The sequence below is a fragment of the Sinocyclocheilus grahami genome, unplaced genomic scaffold, assembly GCF_001515645.1.
Source record: "Sinocyclocheilus grahami isolate Dianchi unplaced genomic scaffold, SAMN03320097.WGS_v1.1 scaffold19.1, whole genome shotgun sequence".
NCBI classification, from domain to species: domain Eukaryota; kingdom Metazoa; phylum Chordata; class Actinopteri; order Cypriniformes; family Cyprinidae; genus Sinocyclocheilus; species Sinocyclocheilus grahami.
The window spans coordinates 2,127,923-2,147,593 of record NW_015505198.1 but is presented as its reverse complement, the minus strand read 5'-3'; the positions used below and the strand labels follow the sequence as shown (position 1 = coordinate 2,147,593).

Genomic DNA, 19,671 nt, shown 5'->3' with positions numbered 1-19,671 from the left:
ACACACAGCTCAAGCTTTGTACATCTTGTAATCTTTCACCCAGAAATTAATTTAGTTGAAAATACTAGTAACTCTTCCTCGGGCAATCCAATATGTAGATGAGTTTGTTTCTTCATCAGAACAGATTTGGAGAAATTTAGCATTACAGCACTTGCTCACCAATGGATGCTCTGCAGTGAATGGGTGCCGTCAGAATGAGAGTCCAAACAGCTGATAAAAACATCACAATAATCCACAAGTAGTCCACATGACTCCTATTTGAGGTCAAAAAACACCTTAATGATGCAATTGTTTATTACAAAACACAGCTTTTCACTTCAAAAGATGTTAATTGATGGAGTGGTATGGATTACTTGTCAATTATTGGGATGTTTTTATCAACTGTTTAGGCTCTCATTCTGACGGCACCCATTCACTACAGAGGATCCATTGGTGAGCAAGTGATGTAATGCTACATTTCTCCAAATCTGTTCTGATGAGGAAACAAACTCATCTAAATACTGAATGGCCTGAGGGTGAGCACATTTTCAGCACATTTTTTTAGTTTTGGATGAGCTATTCCTTTAAATATATTGGGCAAAATATTCTATTATATTGTAATGGCAATTATGTAGGTAAGGCAATGAGAATCCATCATCAAGATGAAGAATATGAAGAGGGAATACCTTTGAAAGCAATCGTCGATGCATACAGTTTAAATAAGGTTTAGGCTTATCATTAATTTCTCCTGCAGAGATTTTGTAGCAGATCACACAGTCAACAACAGGCTGGAGGAATATGGAAAGTAAGCCAGTAAGTATAAGGAAATTAATCCACATTTAATTTTGAGCACTGTGGTGTTGCCACTTTATACTGTAGATCTTAATATTTCCATCAATATAATGTAAGTATATTGTCAGTATTAAACCTAGTAATACTTTGCATGATAGTGTAAATGGCATCAGCAGCAAAAATACTTTCTAATTTCAGCTATTTACTTAGTATTTATCAGTTACAGTTGAAAAGTTTGGGGTGAGTAATATACATTTTATTCAGCAAAGATGCATTTAACTGACTGTAAAGACACTCAACAGATTTCAATTTCAAATAAATGCTGTTCTTTTAAACGTTCGATTCAAAGATTCCTGAAAAGCAAAAATGTATCATGGCTTCCACAAAAATATGAAGCAGCACAACTGTTTTCAGCATTGATAACAAGAAGAAATGTTTCTTGAGCAGCAAATCAGCATATTAGAATGATTTCTGAAGGATCATGTGACACTGAAGACTGGAGTAATGATGCTGAAAATACAGCTTTGCATCACAGGAATAAATTACTTTATTAAATACATTACTATTATTTTAAATAATAATCGTAGTTCACAGTATTACCATTTTTACTGTATTTTGGATCAAATAAATGCAGCCTTGGTGGACATGAGACTTCAAAAATCTTACTGACCCCAAACTTTTGAATAGTAGTGTATTTAACTGTACTATCATTTGCAAATGCAACATAAAATACATATTGTCCTTTAAAGCATCCATTTAATACGTGTTTGGAAAATGACTTATTTTATGTTGACATGCAACTGTAAGAACACATGAAAACAGCTGATATTCATATTCTAGCTTGTTTGAAATGCATATTTGCTTACCCGATCATTCCTGAATCCACATGTGGTTGCATCTGTGTTCTCGGTACCTCTTTTGCACTCGGTGGCTTTCAGATAAAAGTTATGGTAGATGTATTTGACATCAAATCCTGCCTATAGAGACGATAGAATTTCATCTAAATGTATAGAACTTTTCCACATGTCCACACAACATTGCAACTCACTTCTGTCCTCTTTGTTGTTGGGTCCCAGGAGATTTTCATGTGTGATTTCTGACCTAAAAATGAACTTGTGGCAGCAGGAGTCTTTGGAATTTCTGACCTGCTCTTCAGGATTCGTTACCCAACAAAAATCTACATGTGATTGTGTTAGTAAAACAATTATCATTTCTTCTGCTATGAAATCTTGTTTAGTACCACAAAAATAAAAACGAACTAGATAGATAGATTTCAGAAAAGAGAATAAACTTAGAACCAGAAGAATGGATTTACCTCAATTTCTGCCTGATGAATAGATTTAAAGAAGATATAATGGTTCTTGATGCTGTGATGGTCATTGAACATGTGTAAAGACAGCTCCACTCCTCTCTTGTAGATATCTGGGAGTTTGCTGAAGGACTCTTGTGCTTGACTGAGTGAGACTCCAGCAGAGAGCAGCACGATCCACAGCAGCACAGCCATCTTTAACACGTCTGAACTTAACAGCAACTGCAAATGTCTGCTTACCCAAAAACCAGGTTAAACATTCTCTAAAACCGTCTCTGTTCATGTGGAGCCCTGGCATGATGTGTACAAATCAGGGACTAAATAAGAACACTGCCGCAAGCAGAAATATAGTTATTTATTGTCTTGAAATTCAGCTGTAGTTATGAGGTTTGTTTGAGCTTTTTTCCCTGTTTTATTTGATTAAAAATACAGTAGAAATAAGCACAATTTAAAATAACTATTTTAAAATATTAAAATAGATCTTAAAATAAAATAAAATGATGCAAAGCTGAATTTTCAGCATCATTACTCTAGTCTTCAGTGTCACATGATTCTTTAAAAAAATCATTTTAATATGCGGATTTGTTGCTTAAGAAGCATTTCTTATTATCATCAATGTTGAAAACAGTTGTGCTGATTAATATTTGTGTAGAAACAGCAATACATTTTGAATAGAATGTTAAACAAAGTTCAAAAGATCAGGAATTATTTGAAATAGAAATCTTTTGTAGCAACCTAAATGCCTTTGTGGACACTTTTTAACAATTTAATGCATCCTTCCAAAATGATTCTTATTAAAGTAAGCTTTGCTACAGAATATCAGTGGAAAAAATTACAACTCAAATTGAAGTTAAAAAAGACAATTAAAAAAAGATATGAATATCCGATTTAAATAGAAAAATCAACTTTATTTGCAATATTTGGAATTTGCTGTAAAAACTGCATTATGTACAGAGGAACATTTAATAATCAAATATCCAATAACCAAACAAGTTAAAAACAATATGCATAAAAATGCACACAGATGGTAAAAATGACCCTCCTTTGCTGAACACACCAGGTCATACTTGTAACTAATATCAGCAAAAGTTAAAATGACCACAATGTTCCAGCATTAACCTTCAGTCTTAAACCCCGCAAAGCATCCATAAATACCATCTACAAACAAGTGCTGCTGAGCATCCACACTGTAGCAACAGAACGCAAGCATATTCCTGCCTGCATTCACACACAACCTCAAAGTGCTGCTCTACGATCAGGTTTCCCAGAGTTCTCTGGTTCTAAACGTGTCATGCAAACCTGGAACCAGTCGCTGAACACGGGCAGAGGGAATGTCAAAGATAAACAACGGTGACAAAGTACAATGTGCTGATGGTCCTGATGTACTAAACGACAACACGGACAACATTTAATAAAAATATTCTTGATCCAGTCACGTTGTACGCTCAAATAATGACATCAAATTTCCTAGTCGAATAAAAAATAACATCTACATGATTTATTTGTGAGCTCACTCGTCATATGTCATTAGTTAGCCCATACATAATCTAAAGCAATATAAAACTAACATTCTATCTTCCTATAATTAAAAGATCCTAACACATCCGATTCTGGAATCATAATCTGGAATGTAAATAAGAAGTAAAGCACTTTTTTTGTTGTTTAAAGCACAATGCCTCCAGAGATAAAAAACAAATGTGAAATGCTACTAAAATAACAAACATAACCATAACTGTAACCAAATAGTTAAAGTTGTTGTTTTTATTCCTATTGGTTTGTGTGCACAAAATATTCCAAGTGAAAGTGTGCTGAATTGAATCTTATTAGTGCAGATTCCCCGTCTAACTGACTGTAGGAATCCAAAAATATAAAGTGGGATATTAGTGAATGATGGGGAAAAGGTTAGTGATATTATTCAGGAATTCTGTGGCAAAATCCCTCATGAACTTGCATAAATAATACGGTTCCCATAAAACAAATAAATAATTAGTAAGTAAATCAAAATCTACATTGCGTGTTTGCTGAGAACTGGTGCTGAAATAAAAGAACAGGCTTTTAGTGTTAATTCAACGTTAAATGTGGAAAGACTTCAAGAAATGTGGTAGAAAATACCAGTTTATCAGGTCAACAGATTTAGTTCTAATAAATTAACTATGATGAACTACAATTTTGGGATCATCTGTAGGGACGCACTTTTTCTTTTTCTTAAAATGGGACTCCAAACTAGGTCACTAGTGCATCGATCCGAGCTAAAACACATCTTAAAATCCCTCAAGACCATTTACTACCAAATTCATCCTCATCCTTCATGAGTCATTTGCATGTAACAGTCAATATAAAATATACAGCAACTGCACATCTAGAGATATTATGAGAGTTTAGGGTTTCATGTGACTTTCAGGCATTATAAAAGAGAAAACACCTGTTTAGACAGGATTTTGAAAGAGAAAAAAAAAAAGTAATGATCAGATGGCAACAAAAGAAAAAATACTGTCGATTGTGTGAATTAATGTATGCTGGGTCATAAATCAGAAAATAAGGCAGTAAAACTATTAAAAGCACAGACGTACATACAATTTCAGATGAAATGGACCTTGGCAATCTTTCTTGATCATGAATATTCACTAAAAACTTCATATAATATTGCATGGGCCCTGAATGGTGCTAGGAACGTACCATAAGCTACATTCGTTTTCCTCATAGGCGACAAATACGCTTGTTTAAGGCTAAACGGTGTGATAGCAGCTCTCTAATACAAATGAAATGAGTCTCTGGAAATGCCGGGTGGACATAATGCACTATTCTCACCTCTACAGCATGTCGAGACTCGCTGTGCGATTTGGTTTAGCGAAAGCAACTGTCCTATTGGCCAATAGCGTGACTGATAGGAAGACAGGCGAGAGACGGACAGCTGCGGTCGAGGCTCAGACTGGCATGTGCATCTCCGTGTATTCGTCGTGTCCCTCTTTCTCATCAAAAGTGGGCTCTGCATTATCAGCGTCCAACTGAGACACAGAAGAGAGATAGAAAAGCCACACAAACAGCATCAGTCAACGTGATTTTGAAAATGACCTACTTTACTTTCTTAAAGGGTTAGTTCACCCAAAAATTCTGTCATTAATTACTCACCCTCGTGTTGTTCGAAACCTTTAAGACCTTCGTTCATCTTCTGAACACAATTTAAGATGTTTTTGATGAAATCTGAGGGCTCTCTGACCCTCCCATAGACAGCAAGGTAACTACCACGTTCAAGGTCCAGAAAAGTACCAAGATGATCGACAAAGTAGTCCGTGTGACATCAGTGGTTCAACCTGTAAAGTTACGAAGCTACGAGAACGCAGTAGAGACGAAAATGTGGAATAAAGTCGTTATTTTTGTTTTCTTTGCGCAAAAAAGTATTCTCGTAGCTTCGTAACTTTACAGTTGAACCACTGATCTCACACGGACTACTTTGTCGATCATCTTGGTACTTTTCTGGACCTTGAACGTGGTAGTTACCTTGCTGTCTATGGGAGATTTCATCAAAAATATCTTAAATTGTGTTCCGAAGATGAACGAAGGTCTTACGGGTTTCGAACAACACGAGGGTGAGTAATTAATGACAGAATTTTCATTTTTGAGTGAACTAACCCTTTAATGTATCTTTTTGTGCATGATACAGCAGTGCACTATGGAAGCCCATTTCCGCCACTGAATAAAAAATAAAACAGAGTAATTGCGACACTTTCTCTCACAATTCTGACTTTTTCCTCCTCAGAACTGCATTATATACACTGCAAAAAAATGCTTTTCTAGCTTAGATCTTTTGTCTTGTTTCCAGCCAAAATATCAAAAAATTCTTAAATCAAGAAGGATTTTCTAGACAAGAAAAAATTATTGCCTTGTTTTCAGAAAAAACAAGTCGAATTCAAGTGAGTTTTTGCTTGAAACAAGCAAAATAATCTGCCAATGGGGTAAGAAAAATTATCTTGTTTTCTGTTCGTTTCAAACAGAAAACAACTCGGTGTAAACTCGGAATTCTGACTTTTTTTTCCTCAGAATTGCATTATATAAATTGTAATATTCAGATTTTTTTTTTCAGAATTGCATTATATGAACGCAAATCACAACGTGTGATTGCAAGTTATAAAGTCCAATTCTGAGGAAAGAAAGACTTTCTTAGAATTGCAAGTTTATATATCGCAATTCTGACCTTATTTCTTAGAATTGCAAGTTTACATATTGCAGTTGAGTTTTTTCTCAGAATTGCGTGATATAAACTCACAATTGTGAGAAAAAGTCATGAAAATTCGCAATTACCTTTTAAAAAAATATTTTGATTCAGTGGTGGAAGTGGGTGAAGACTTGCTCCGTTGCTTTTGAGGTGGTGTCACCTCATTTTAAAATAAAATTAATATGAAAATTAATGAAAATAGAATAAATACAAATAAAATAACATTTTGGAAATAAAATGGGCTATGAAGGCAGTTTCATATAGATTTGAAAAGAAAGACATTTTATGTTAACTAAATATATTTAATTTAATTTTAGAAGTAATTTTTTATTTTACTGTTTAAAAGTTTGGGGTCGGTCAGATATTTTAAAATGTTTTTGAAAGATATCTCTTATACTCACCAAGACTGAATTTATTTGACTAAAACAGTAAAAACTGGAATATTGTGAATTATTACTTTAAAATAGCTGTTTTCTATTTGAATATATTTTAAAATGTAATTTATTCCGGTGATTCTGTGATTACTCCAGTATTCAGTGTCACATTATCCTTCAGAAATCATACTAATATTCTGATTTGCTACTCAAGAAACATTTCTTATTATTATCAATGTTACAGGTACAATTTTTTTGTGGAACCCGTGATACATTTGTCAGATTCTTCAAAAGAACAGCAGTTATTTGAACTATAAATGTAACATTTTGTAACATTATAAATGTCTTTACAATAAAAGTATTAATTCTTCAAAAAAAAAGTCTATGCATGTGTCTTTTTGTGCATGCAAAGATCCTTACACACTGCATCTCACGAGTGCTGAAGATGCGTGGCAGAAGAAACATCTTGACAGGGACGGTCATGATGAGAACAAACGGGAAAGCCAGCGATGCCACAGTAGACATGACCGCCCAGAGGACAGCAAGACAGACCACCTGTATGGAAAGTAATCTAAAATACTTATCAGGATCAGAGTCACTGATTGTGTGTATCATGATAACCTTTTGTTATATAACTGGCTGCAGGCATTTAAAGTAATTAAGTCAGTTCTGGAAGCAATTTACTAATTCAATTGAGAAGATCTGAAGAGATGTACACTACCTAGCCAAAAAAAAAAAGTTTCATTAGAGCATCTTTAGCTTTGATTACAGCGTGCATTTATCTTGACATTGTTTTGACAACTTTATGCAACATCACAACATTTATTGCCATCAAGCGTTGAATTATTTTCTGACTGAGATCTTGTATTGAGAATGGTAGAGACTGTATAAAGTTAGGGTTAAAATAATTGTTGCCAAACATATAACATGTCAGAAACATTAATCACTGCAATAATGATCCAATCCTAGATTCTTCAGTATTTGCTTATTTAACAAGCAAATAAATAAATAAAAATGTACAGCATTTTTTTTTGGTGGCCAGGTCAGGCAGTGTATTTTATATGGGGCAATGACTGAAAAATTCAGAAGGAAATTTCACATTTAACATAAAAAAAAACCCACAAAGTACAAAAAATATATAATATACAATGATAATGGTATTTTTTCAAATTAGCATAAAAATACAAATAACACCATGACATACACTTATTATGTCTGCATGCATGTATATATTGTTTTCTTTTGATGTTGGAATGCAATTTACTAACCAAATATATTTTCCTTAACAATAATTTCAATTTTTAAACACTGTAATTGATCACATGCATTTAAAATTATTATTTTATTGCATTTAAAATCTTATCAATATGTTACTATCAGTAAGAGTACAGACGAAGCGGTAGTGTAACTGACCTAGAAGGCCTCCGAATGTGATGGTGGGAGAAAGAGCAGCAAAATAAATAAAGATGACAGCAGCCATGCACTGGGGGTTCAGTGCATCCTTGAAGTCACTGATGTACTTTGGGTAACGGCGCTGGGCATCACGGATCAGCCCACCAAACAGACGGCCTGTGCGTCGTAAAGGGTCATCTTCTAGTTTTAAGGGTGTGAGCAAGGCCTCTGATTTAAACATAGAGAGAGAATATGGGGTATTATGAATATAACAGGTTGCTGGGGAAATAAACATGGAAGTTGAAAAAAAACAAAATGTGCACGCACAAAAAAAAATTTAATATAAAAAAGCTAGCGAAAATTACAAGGAAAAGCAAAATAAAAAAAAAACCCATACAAAACAAAATGTCTACATAAAATGACAAAAAAAATACACAAAAGACAAACAAAATATATAACAAAAAATAAACACTAATAACAAAAAAGAAAACAACAAGACAAAACAAGAAAAGCAAAAGAAAAACAAAAATGCTCAAAACAAAACACATAAGACGGAAAAAAACAACAACAACTGAAAACCACAAACAACAAAAAGGAAAAAAAAAAACATACAAAAACAAACACTAATAACAAAAAAAACTAAAAAGTAATAAAGAAAACAAACAAAAAAACACCACACATCACCCTGAATACATGTGGCCACAATCAGCTCCGACACGCCAATGAGCCCTTCAGTCTTCTCACCTGTACACACAAAACTGAATTACTGAACAGCAAGGTCGGACACATACGCTATCTGGAATTCAAGCAAAAGTAATCTAAAATACTTATCAGGATCAGAGTCACTGATTGTGTGTATCATGATAACCTTTTGTTATATAACTGGCTGCAGGCATTTAAAGTAATTAAGTCAGTTCTGGAAGCAATTTACTAATTCAATTGAGAAGATCTGAAGAGATGTACACTACCTAGCCAAAAAAAAAAAGTTTCATTAGAGCATCTTTAGCTTTGATTACAGCGTGCATTTATCTTGACATTGTTTTGACAACTTTATGCAACATCACAACATTTATTGCCATCAAGCATTGAATTATTTTCTGACTGAGATCTTGTATTGAGAATGGTAGAGACTGTATAAAGTTAGGGTTAAAATAATTGTTGCCAAACATATAACATGTCAGAAACATTAATCACTGCAATAATGATCCAATCTTAGATTCTTCAGTATTTGCTTATTTAACAAGCCAATAAAAAAAAAATAAAAAAAAATTACAGCATTTTTTTTTTGGTGGCCAGGTCAGGCAGTGTATTTTATATGGGGCAATGACTGAAAAATTCTGAAGGAAATTTCACATTTAACGTAAAAAAACCCCCACAAAGTACAAAAAATATATAATGTACAATGATAATGGTATTTTTTCAAATTAGCATAAAAATACAAATAACACCATGACATACACTTATTATGTCTGCATAAATGTATATATTGTTTTCTTTTGATGTTGGAATGCAATTTACTAACCAAATATATTTTCCTTAACAATAATTTCAATTTTAAAACACTGTAATTGATCACATGCATTTAAAACGATTATTTTATTGCATTTAAAATCTTATCAATATGTTACTGTCAGTAAGAGTACAGACGAAGTGGTAGTGTAACTGACCTAGAAGGCCTCCGAATGTGATGGTGGGAGAAAGAGCAGCAAAATAAATAAAGATGACAGCAGCCATGCACTGGGGGTTCAGTGCATCCTTGAAGTCACTGATGTACTTTGGGTAACGGCGCTGGGCATCACGGATCAGCCCACCAAACAGACGGCCTGTGCGTCGTAAAGGGTCATCTTCTAGTTTTAAGGGTGTGAGCAAGGCCTCTGATTTAAACATAGAGAGAGAATATGGGGTATTATGAATATAACAGGTTGCTGGGGAAATAAACATGGAAGTTGAAAAAAAACAAAACAATGTGCACGCACAAAAAAAAAATTAATATAAAAAAGCTAGCGAAAATTACAAGGAAAAGCAAAATAAAAAAAAAACCCATACAAAACAAAATGTCTACATAAAATGACAAAAAAAATACACAAAAGACAAACAAAATATATAACAAAAAATAATAAACAAAAAATAAACGCTAATAACAAAAAAGAAAACAACAAGACAAAACAAAAGAAAAACAAAAATGCTCAAAACAAAACACATAAGACGGAAAAAAACAACAACAACTGAAAACCACAAACAACAAAAAGGAAAAAAAAAAACATACAAAAACAAACACTAATAACAAAAAAAACTAAAAAAGTAATAAAGAAAACAAACAAAAAAACACCACACACACAAACACAAAAAAACACAAAGCAATAAAACAAAACCAAAATAAAAGCTGAACTGGATCTAAAGCTACACAGGTTAATGCATACCTTTCTCTTCAAGGCTCTTGGGTTCTTTGGACAATAAGGCCACCTCCTGCTCTTCTCTCTTGCGGAGCATCTCTCTTTGGAAGTGAGCGACGGACCGCAGAAGATCTTCACCGCCTAGTTCTGATGGAGGGAGAACAATACTGCAGTCCAGGAAGCCATTGATGGCATTGAGCAGGTCCTGCCGATCATCTGCCAGGTACGCAGCTTCATGAAATTGCTGGAGAGAGATGCGATCGAGTTAACACTGGATATAGGTATTATATTCAGAATTTTTGGCATGAAACAATGCATCCATCCCCTTTGAACTAGTGCAGTGGTGACCGCCAACCGTCTTTCTCACCTTGTCGGACATGAGTGTGGAAATGGAGCGTCCGATCTGGTGGTAGTCCATGCTGGTGCTGGGAGGACCAAGCAGCACAAAGAGAAACCGAACAGGAACCGGTACCTCCAACACTGAGTCCAATTCGACAGCTTCCTGAAGTCGAACAAATGCCATGGTGGGCTGCTCCAGGAAGTCAACACTGCCTGAAAAGACAGCAATACATTTAATTTCCTGTAGTTCTGTGAAATCATTTGTTAGCTCTGTAATAGTCATTTTAGTTCCTGATGCATCTGGTTGATTTGGAATCAAATCAGTAGTAATGTACAACCAATTCTTAACCGTTTAAACAGGATAAACTGAAATTCATATTTTTCCAGTTTATTTTTCCAAATTCCAGATTATTTAGGAGTTTTAAAGGAGTCTTATTTGAGACCTTTAGGACTGTTCCAGAATGATACAAATCCAACAGGATTCCTATAGGATTCAGAATCAGACTATAATTGCTTACCAACGAGTACCACAGTGGCTTCAGCATTTTCTGGAATTTTCTCCAGAAGCTTAAGTTCATGTTTGGATTTGGATCTGTGCATTCCTATGGGTGGAGCAGAATCTTTCTGCAAATAATGAAAGAACAACAATCAGGAAAAAAAACAGAAGATTTGAAGAGATACATTTTTTTGATAAATTTAGAGGGAAATGTCACATTAAAAACCAATACACCAATACACAAGCAGCAAAAAATATTGTTAGTACATTTCACAAACAAACATCATATTTCACTCCAAAATACAAAAAAAATAATAATAAAATAAAATAATGATAATATAAAATAAACAAAAAAAATGAACAACACAATATAATATAATAATATATTTAAAATCAGCAAAACACCGTGACGTATACTTGTTACTGTACTTTACAAATGAAAAAATGCATTGTTTTCTTTTGATGTTGATTATTATTTTTTACAAATAATTTAATTTAAAAAAATAATTGTTAGGTGATGCACTACCAGTTACAAGTTTGAAATAATTAATGTCTCTTCTGCTCACCAAGGCTGCATTTATTTGAACAATAAATAGTAATATTGTGAAACATTATAATTCAAAATAACTTCTCTTTTTATAATAGTAAGGTAATAATGTTTCACAAAATTACTGTTTTTACTGTTTTTTTTATTACATAAATTCAACCTTGGTGAGAATAAGAGGATTTAAAAAACATTCAAAATAATTATTCCAAATATCTAGTAGTGTATATTATACATATTTTTGTAAAAGGCAAAGTAAACAAATAAATACATATAAAACAATATAAATAGGTTGCCAAACATGCCATTCTCATTTAAAACAAAAGCCAGTTTATACACTTCCAACCAATTACCTCGTTCTTCTCTATGTCAATGTGAAGTGAGCTGTCTTGACTGTTCCTTGTGGACCCCATGAGTGGCTCTGTGACGGAGGGCTCGGGGACAGGGGACAGGTGGTTGCTGCTGCTCTGGTGATGGCTGATCAGGGAGCCCAGGCTGGCCGCTGAGATGTTTCTGGGGAAGGAGGAGCTGTGCTCTTTCTCATCGCTCGGGTGACTAAGGGAGGGAGAGCAAGGGAGCCAGCGGGTAAGAGACACTAGGAGAGACTGCGACGGTTCATGTATGGATCTACATACGGGGTATGGCGAATGGTGTAGAATAAAAATCAATAGATTATATGAGAATAAACAGATGAAAACAGACCAGAATTCTCATGCGCCATTTCTTAGATATTGCTCATTGTATAAAAATCCGAGCTCTACCTGTGCTTGAGGAGAAGAGCACGGAGCACATTGGCTCTGTCCTCAGCTTTGATCTGGTCTGAGATGATCATCTGCTCCACCACCTGATGGGCAATACCAGGAAGAGTCTTCTGGTCCAAATCCAGAAGCACAGCTCCTAATGAGAGAAACCAAACATGAGGCCATTTAATCTTCATTATCATTGATGCAATCAATATAATAACAATATGGGTTGTTGTAGTTAACTATTCAAGTTCAATCTAAAACAATACAATTTCTATACCCGAAATAAGCATAAACAAAATATAAACCTATTTTATTTCAACTAGATGCCAGAGCAACTTTTCTCATTTTCATTTAGTTTAACTGATGTATTAAAATAACTAAAATTAAAATAGAAATTAAAACAACTACATAGATATATATAAAAAAACAGCAAAAATAAATAAATAAATAAAAACACAACAAAATTACTAAAGCTTCAAATTAAAATGAAAACTGAAAATGCAGAAATATTACATCAGCATTTCTTAATCTGCATATAGTAAAGTCTGTTCAAAATACACTAAAAACCTATGTTAATTAATTTTTCAACATTAAGATTTTAGATTAAAATCACATGAATAATTAATTTGGGTATATGTAGGTATGTTTATATTCTAGGTTTTGTGAGTGATCACCAATTCTCTGAAGTTTTTTTTTAAATCCATATTTTGTCCATAATATTTATTTTAATAGTACATCATTTTGTATCCCTAATCCACATTATTGCTCCCTTTTCAACTTTTCTGAAGTTTAAATTGTAATTGTTTTTGCTTGTAGTCCCTCAATTAATATAGATATTATATATAAAATAAAAATTTTGTATACATCATCCACATTATTGCTCCCTTTTCAACTTTTCTGAAGTTTAAATTGTAATTGTTTTTGCTTGTAGTCCCTCAATTAATATAGATATTATATATAAAATAAAAATTTTGTATACATGGGTATATGTAGGTATGTTTATATTCTAGGTTTTGTGAGTGATCACCAATTCTCTGAAGTTTTTTTTTAAATCCATATTTTGTCCATAATATTTATTTTAATAGTACATCATTTTGTATCCCTAATCCACATTATTGCTCCCTTTTCAACTTTTCTGAAGTTTAAATTGTAATTTTTTTTGCTTGTAGTCCCTCAATTAATATAGATATTATATATACAATTATAATTTTGTATACATAATCCACATTATTGCTCCCTTTTCAACTTTTCTGAAGTTTAAATTGTAATTTTTTTTGCTTGTAGTCCCTCAATTAATATAGATATTATATATACAATTATAATTTTGTATACATAATCCACATTATTGCTCCCTTTTCAACTTTTCTGAAGTTTAAATAGTAAATTTTTTTGCTTGTAGTCTCTCAATTAATACAGATATTATATATAAATAGCAGTTTAAAACCGTTTTAGAAACATTGCACATCACGTAGCATGACACTATTGTGCTTTTGCAATTAATTATGCAAACACTGCAAATATTAATTATCAAATGATATCGCAAATATAAAGTGTTACTGCTAAGGGCTGTAACCTGACATTTGCTCTTAACTACAAAGCACTTAAGACTTTTAAGCAGGTTTCTCACCATGAGAGATGGTTTTTCTCAGCTCCAGCAGACTGCGGAACGACAGCGAGGCGACGTGAGGTTTCCCCCAGCGGTCCGTCTCCTCCTCCACATCCTCTTCAAACTTGATCCAGCGAGCCGTTTCTCTCCACTGCATCTCCTGGTTTTTATCCATGATCAGCTCATTCAGCTCCACAAACACCTGGTGCCAAAGAACATGCAATAAATGAGTGAAGAAAACGCTATTACAACACCCAAAGAGCAACAGACGCCCGCTATTCACTTCAGGTAACTTAAGTTAACATTGGTTTGATCTGCCTAAAACATAATATCACACACCAATCGATGCCTCCAACATGTGTATGTACACCAACACATCATTTCCTGACCTTCTGGTGTTGAGCAAGCCGTCTGGAAAAGTCTAAAAGGACCATGCCGTTAGAGCAGGACTGACTGATGAGATGTGAACACCCACTGGTGTTATTTAGAAGTCAAACGGTCCGTAAGTACACTCATTTGCTGGTTTGGATCTGAGGGTGTTAATAAAACATGGCTGACTCAGAAGGCTTGCGTGTCCAGTTACCTGAGCTGATCTTTTCTTTATTTCTAGGTGTGTGAAAGGGAAGAAGTTCATTCATTTTTAATCAGGTCCTGCCCCCTAAAATCCTCCTTTCATTTGTTTTGAAGGGCAGCGGGCTTGTCTGAAATAAAGTGGTGCAGTGAATGAGTCTCAATCTGGGAAAAGGACTAAATGTGCTGGAAAACCCATCAAGACTTTGTAGAGCCATCTGTAAAGACATCTGAACCTAACCCTGACAAATTCGTCCCGATATCCCAGCTAGAGGGAATGGCACTAAAACATTCCCACAGAACATTCGGCTACACCTTAAACAAGCATTTATGTCCATTAATTAGTGACCAAATTACACGAGGATTCCTGTAGTATTCGATAAATTAATATCCATGACTTTTCAGTGATCCAGTTGTTTATGATTACTGGATAAGGATTTCATTTTTAAAGAGCTTTTTTATACAAGATGTTATTTTTTTGTTGATAATAATAATTATTATTGTTAAATAAATATTTATACATACATTTTTCTTATTTATTTTTATATATTAGACATATCATTTTATTTACAGGCTTAACGTTTTTATTTAAATATATTTTTCAGATTTTTCATAAACCTTGGGAGTTCAGACAGGCTTAATAGACTAGTTTCCACCAAACTACAGACGTCAACTAGCAGCCAAGCTAGAGAAACCAAGAAGCTAGCATCTGTGAACAGGTGTCTGACCTCATGTGGCGTCCGGTCTAGTTTGCGACTGCGTGTGCTGGGCTCTTTGTGATCTTTGCTGATGTGCACCACTTGTCCTTTTGTGCTTTTCCTGACCAGGTGTCGACGTACTCCAGGAACATCTTCAAAACGATGACCTGGAAGAATAAAACAATAAAAACATGCATATTATTTAAGTAAAAGGCTGTAGGAATGTGTTGTGTATGATTTTTGTGTTTTTAAAAGACGTCTCTCATGCCCTTCAAGGAAAAGAACAGCATTTATTAAAAATTGAAATCTTTTGTAACATTATAAATATCTTTACTGTCATTTTTGAGCAGTTTAATACATCCTTGCTGAATAAAAGCATTACTTTCATTCAAATATTTAAAATGTCATATGTAATATATATTTTTTTATAAATAAATATATTTATTACCACAAACTTTTGATATACTACAACCTTGAATTATGTACCACATTCAAAATTACAAAACATTGCGCTGTACTATACAATATTTCAGATTTTCATTCTAGATGGATTTCTCCCAGGATACATGTACTTGCAGTATTCAAATCAGTCAAATGACCACTCATTAGGTAAAATCTCATTGGCAGGGTTGAGAGGCAGGTCATCGCCTTTGTTCATAACACAACGCTCATCAGGGTGAAATTACAGGATGTGCAAGTTGCCAAAGACATTCAGGATAAAAAGGTCAGGGAGGGAATTTAGGGGGATTTTGATTAACTAGGCTGAGCGTAGGAACAAACTCCAATCAAGAAGAGAGGCCAAGCCTTTTCTCACACTGCTAGACGGAGCGAATTGAAATTCACTTTCCCATACTTATATAAACTTCAAAAAAAGGCATTCACACCCTGACAGTGATTTGCAATGACAGATGAGAGCTCACAGCGACTGAAACATGCTGGTCAAGCAAAGTTTAACTTGTTGATTAACTGTTTTTGTCTATGAACTGAGGTTCTAACATCCACAGAAACTGTGTAAGTCCTGTTTGCCGAGCATATAGCAGCAGATGGGCCTTTTCCCCAGACTAATTAGTGGCCTGTATAGCAAGACGGAGAAAGCTGATGGGGTACATTACAGGAACCGCTGATTTACAGCTGAAGTCTGATAAAGGTTTGTCCCGCTGGGCCACAAAAGACTCTTGCTGTGAAGTGTAGCAGGATGCTTGGTACAAATCACCTGAGAGACTATGAAACTAGTGGAAACTCTGACTTCTAGATGTTGCGATCCCAGAAGACCAGGTCATGGATTTGTGCTTTACTTGCTAATAGTTAGAAACACATCAAAACAAGAACTACCCAAATAAATCACTGTTTATAAAGTAACTCTGACTTCTAGATGTTGCGATCCCAGAAGACCAGGTCATGGATTTGTGCTTTACTTGCTAATATAATAGTTAGAAACACATCAAAACAAGAACTACCCAAATAAATCACTGTTTATAAAGTAAAAAAGCCAAAAACTAATTATGAAAAGTTTTTATGCTTACAAAGACTGCATTTATTTGGTATAAAAAGTAAAAACAGCAAAATTGTGAAATAATATTAGAATTTAAAATAACCATTTTCTATTGTAATATATTTAAAAATGTAATTTATTCCTGTGATCAAAGCTGGATTTTCAGCATCATTGTAACACGATCCTTCAGAAATCATTCTAATATGCTGGTTTGCTGCTCAAGAAACATTTTCTATTAACTCTGTTGAAAACAGTTATGCTGCTTCATATTGATATTTTGTTTCTAAGCTTCTTTGATGAATAGAAAGTTATAAGATTCACTATTTTGTAACATAATTGTCTATCACTTTTAAATCATTTTATGATCCTTGTTAAATAAAAGTATTAATAAACAAAAAATCCTGCTGACCCCTAACTTTTGAACATTGCATTAGCTTTTTATGCAAAGGAATGTCAAAAGCATGTACATTAACTGATAAAATGATGCCTTGTATAACTAACTCTAAATAAAAGCATCTACAACTTAATATGCAAATACAAAATCATTGTTTACGTTAACCATAGCACTAAAGATGGCAGCTTCATTTGAAAATGTATTGAACTATTGAGATTTCAAATCTAGAAGCTTTCAATAAAATATCATTAGTTGGTGGGCAAGCCTTTATGGAAAGTTATAGCAGAAAAAAAAATACAACCTAAGGAATAATAGCATTTTTTCACACTAATTTATTCCAAGACATGCTAGTTTCATGAATGAATGAATCAAAGTAGTCGGTACCTAAAGATTTCCCACCAAACCTAAGACAAATAATGTAGAGATGGATCCCACTGGGTACGTGCATTAAAAACTCACTTTTAATGCCATCGAGGTCAGCCGAGGCCAGGGTCTGTGCCTCAAACTCATCGGTGGGGATCCGCTGGTATTTGGCCTGCTCGGTCCCCGTCATGTTGCCCGTGCGACGTCTCTCCTGAAGGTCGTAGCTGCGACTCGACACACGGGGCAGAGAGCTGGGTTCAGAGGTGCTAGGAGTCAGAAGAGCAGGTTCAGACGGCCTACAACAGACAAAATGACACCTTGTCAAGTAGTTCATTAAACCACAAAAAAATAGAAAAAAAGTCCACACAAGGAGTAAAAACGATTTCATGTGGTTTACATTACTTGTCTTGAATGAAGTGAAGTTCATTAGATGGAGGAGCTTAATAAAACATTTCATTTAATTAGTTTATATCTATACGAGACAAATGAGATTAGTTTTCATTAAACCACTAACACAAAAACATAAACAAGCCAAACTTAATGGAAAGTTAACAAAAAGAGTAAAAACAACTATTTTTTTAAACATTAGTGTTTTGCTATTATAAAAAGCTAACAAAGACATGTATTAGCTATTAAGATAAATAACCTAAAGAGAAGAGAAGAGTAAGATTTTAAAGTCTGAATATCCCCTTCAGATATTCTTCTGATTTAGCAGTTCATTTTGCAACAAAAACAACATCTTCATGAGCACTTACCTTTAGAAAAGCTAACAAAGACATGTATTAGCTATTAAGATAAATAACCTAAAGAGAAGAGTAAGATTTTAAAGTCTGAATATCCCCTTCAGATATTCTTCTGATTTAGCAGTTAATTTTGCAACAAAAACAACATCTTCATGAGCACTTACCTTTACTTTAAACGGAGTCATGTTTCTGAAAGCTTCTTAGACCAAAAACATTGTTAATGTAGGGACAAAAGCCCTTTACTTTACTAAAGAACAGAAGAAAACAACCAGCTGAAATGATCTGGTAATGAATCCTGATGCTTGTAAAGACACCCTTGCATTTAAAAAGATGAGAAAGCAGAAAGGAAAGGTGGAGAGCGCTTTATAAAAGCAAAGTGTGGTTGCTAGTAGTAACGGGTGAGTGATGTAGACAGTGGTGATGAAGGTCTGGAGAAAAGCGGATACCCTGCTGCTCTCTGAAATAACTGGCACTAGGTAACGAACAGGGTGTGCTGTGCACATCTAATGATACAATTTACTGTAAACCAAGAACAGAGAGCTGAAGGTGGATGCTTTACGGGTCGAGCTACGAAACCTACCACTTCAGATGAGTCAATACTGGAACAAAACTGCAAAACGAAGACTAAGAAGCTATGCAATACTGAGAACTTCCCTTAAAATTTTGTTACCATGGTGACAGTTTCCACCAAAATACCAAAGTTACACAAAAACACGTCCAGGTCACATTTTATCACAAAATTAATTAAAAGCTGGATGAAGAAAATGAAGCCTGTTTAATGGCCATTAGTGTTTTTTATTGCATTATTATGCATTTTTCATGACAATTGAGAACGTTACCGCCATATTCTCGTGCATGGCGTGATTTACCTTTTTATTGTTTTTTATTTGCATAAATTAAATGCAGTACAACAAACACTAGCAGAATGTATACATAGCATTTTGTAGAGATTGCATGCTTGAGCAATTTCTAGCCAATTAATTATTTTAGAGCTGAGCATTATTTAACCCATGACTAACCAAATTTTCATGACTTTTCAATATTATAATAATTTTTATGAGCTGGAAATCATTAGAAAATCCTGATAGTTCCAGGTTTATACCTGTGAGAAGATTATCCCTGAAGATTTTTTTAATAGTAATGAGAACCAGATATATATATATATATATATATATATATATATATATATATATATATATATATATATATATATATATATATATATATA

General features: G+C 34.0%; 1 protein-coding gene and 1 long non-coding RNA gene across 2 annotated transcripts in view; both read right to left on the bottom strand.

The window, feature by feature from the left end:
* Positions 1–4,594: 4,594 nt before the first annotated feature.
* LOC107554843 (uncharacterized) lies at positions 4,595–7,224 on the bottom strand. Its single transcript, XR_001605110.1, has 2 exons — positions 7,088–7,224; positions 4,595–5,085 (listed from the first exon to the last, which is right to left on the bottom strand). It is a non-coding gene; the product is annotated as an uncharacterized lncRNA (long non-coding RNA).
* Positions 7,225–8,018: 794 nt separating this feature from the next.
* Positions 8,019–19,671, bottom strand: part of LOC107555345 (anion exchange protein 2-like) — a 40,536-nt gene continuing 28,883 nt past the window's right edge. The window contains exons 7-17 of the mRNA XM_016238103.1: positions 17,797–17,996; positions 15,482–15,618; positions 14,205–14,385; positions 12,593–12,728; positions 12,185–12,386; positions 11,310–11,415; positions 10,820–11,004; positions 10,480–10,696; positions 9,727–9,933; positions 8,744–8,803; positions 8,019–8,287 (exon numbers count right to left, since the gene is read on the bottom strand). Of these exons, the coding sequence (XP_016093589.1) occupies positions 8,019–8,287; positions 8,744–8,803; positions 9,727–9,933; positions 10,480–10,696; positions 10,820–11,004; positions 11,310–11,415; positions 12,185–12,386; positions 12,593–12,728; positions 14,205–14,385; positions 15,482–15,618; positions 17,797–17,996 (1,900 nt within the window). The remainder of the gene's footprint in view (positions 8,288–8,743; positions 8,804–9,726; positions 9,934–10,479; positions 10,697–10,819; positions 11,005–11,309; positions 11,416–12,184; positions 12,387–12,592; positions 12,729–14,204; positions 14,386–15,481; positions 15,619–17,796; positions 17,997–19,671) is intronic.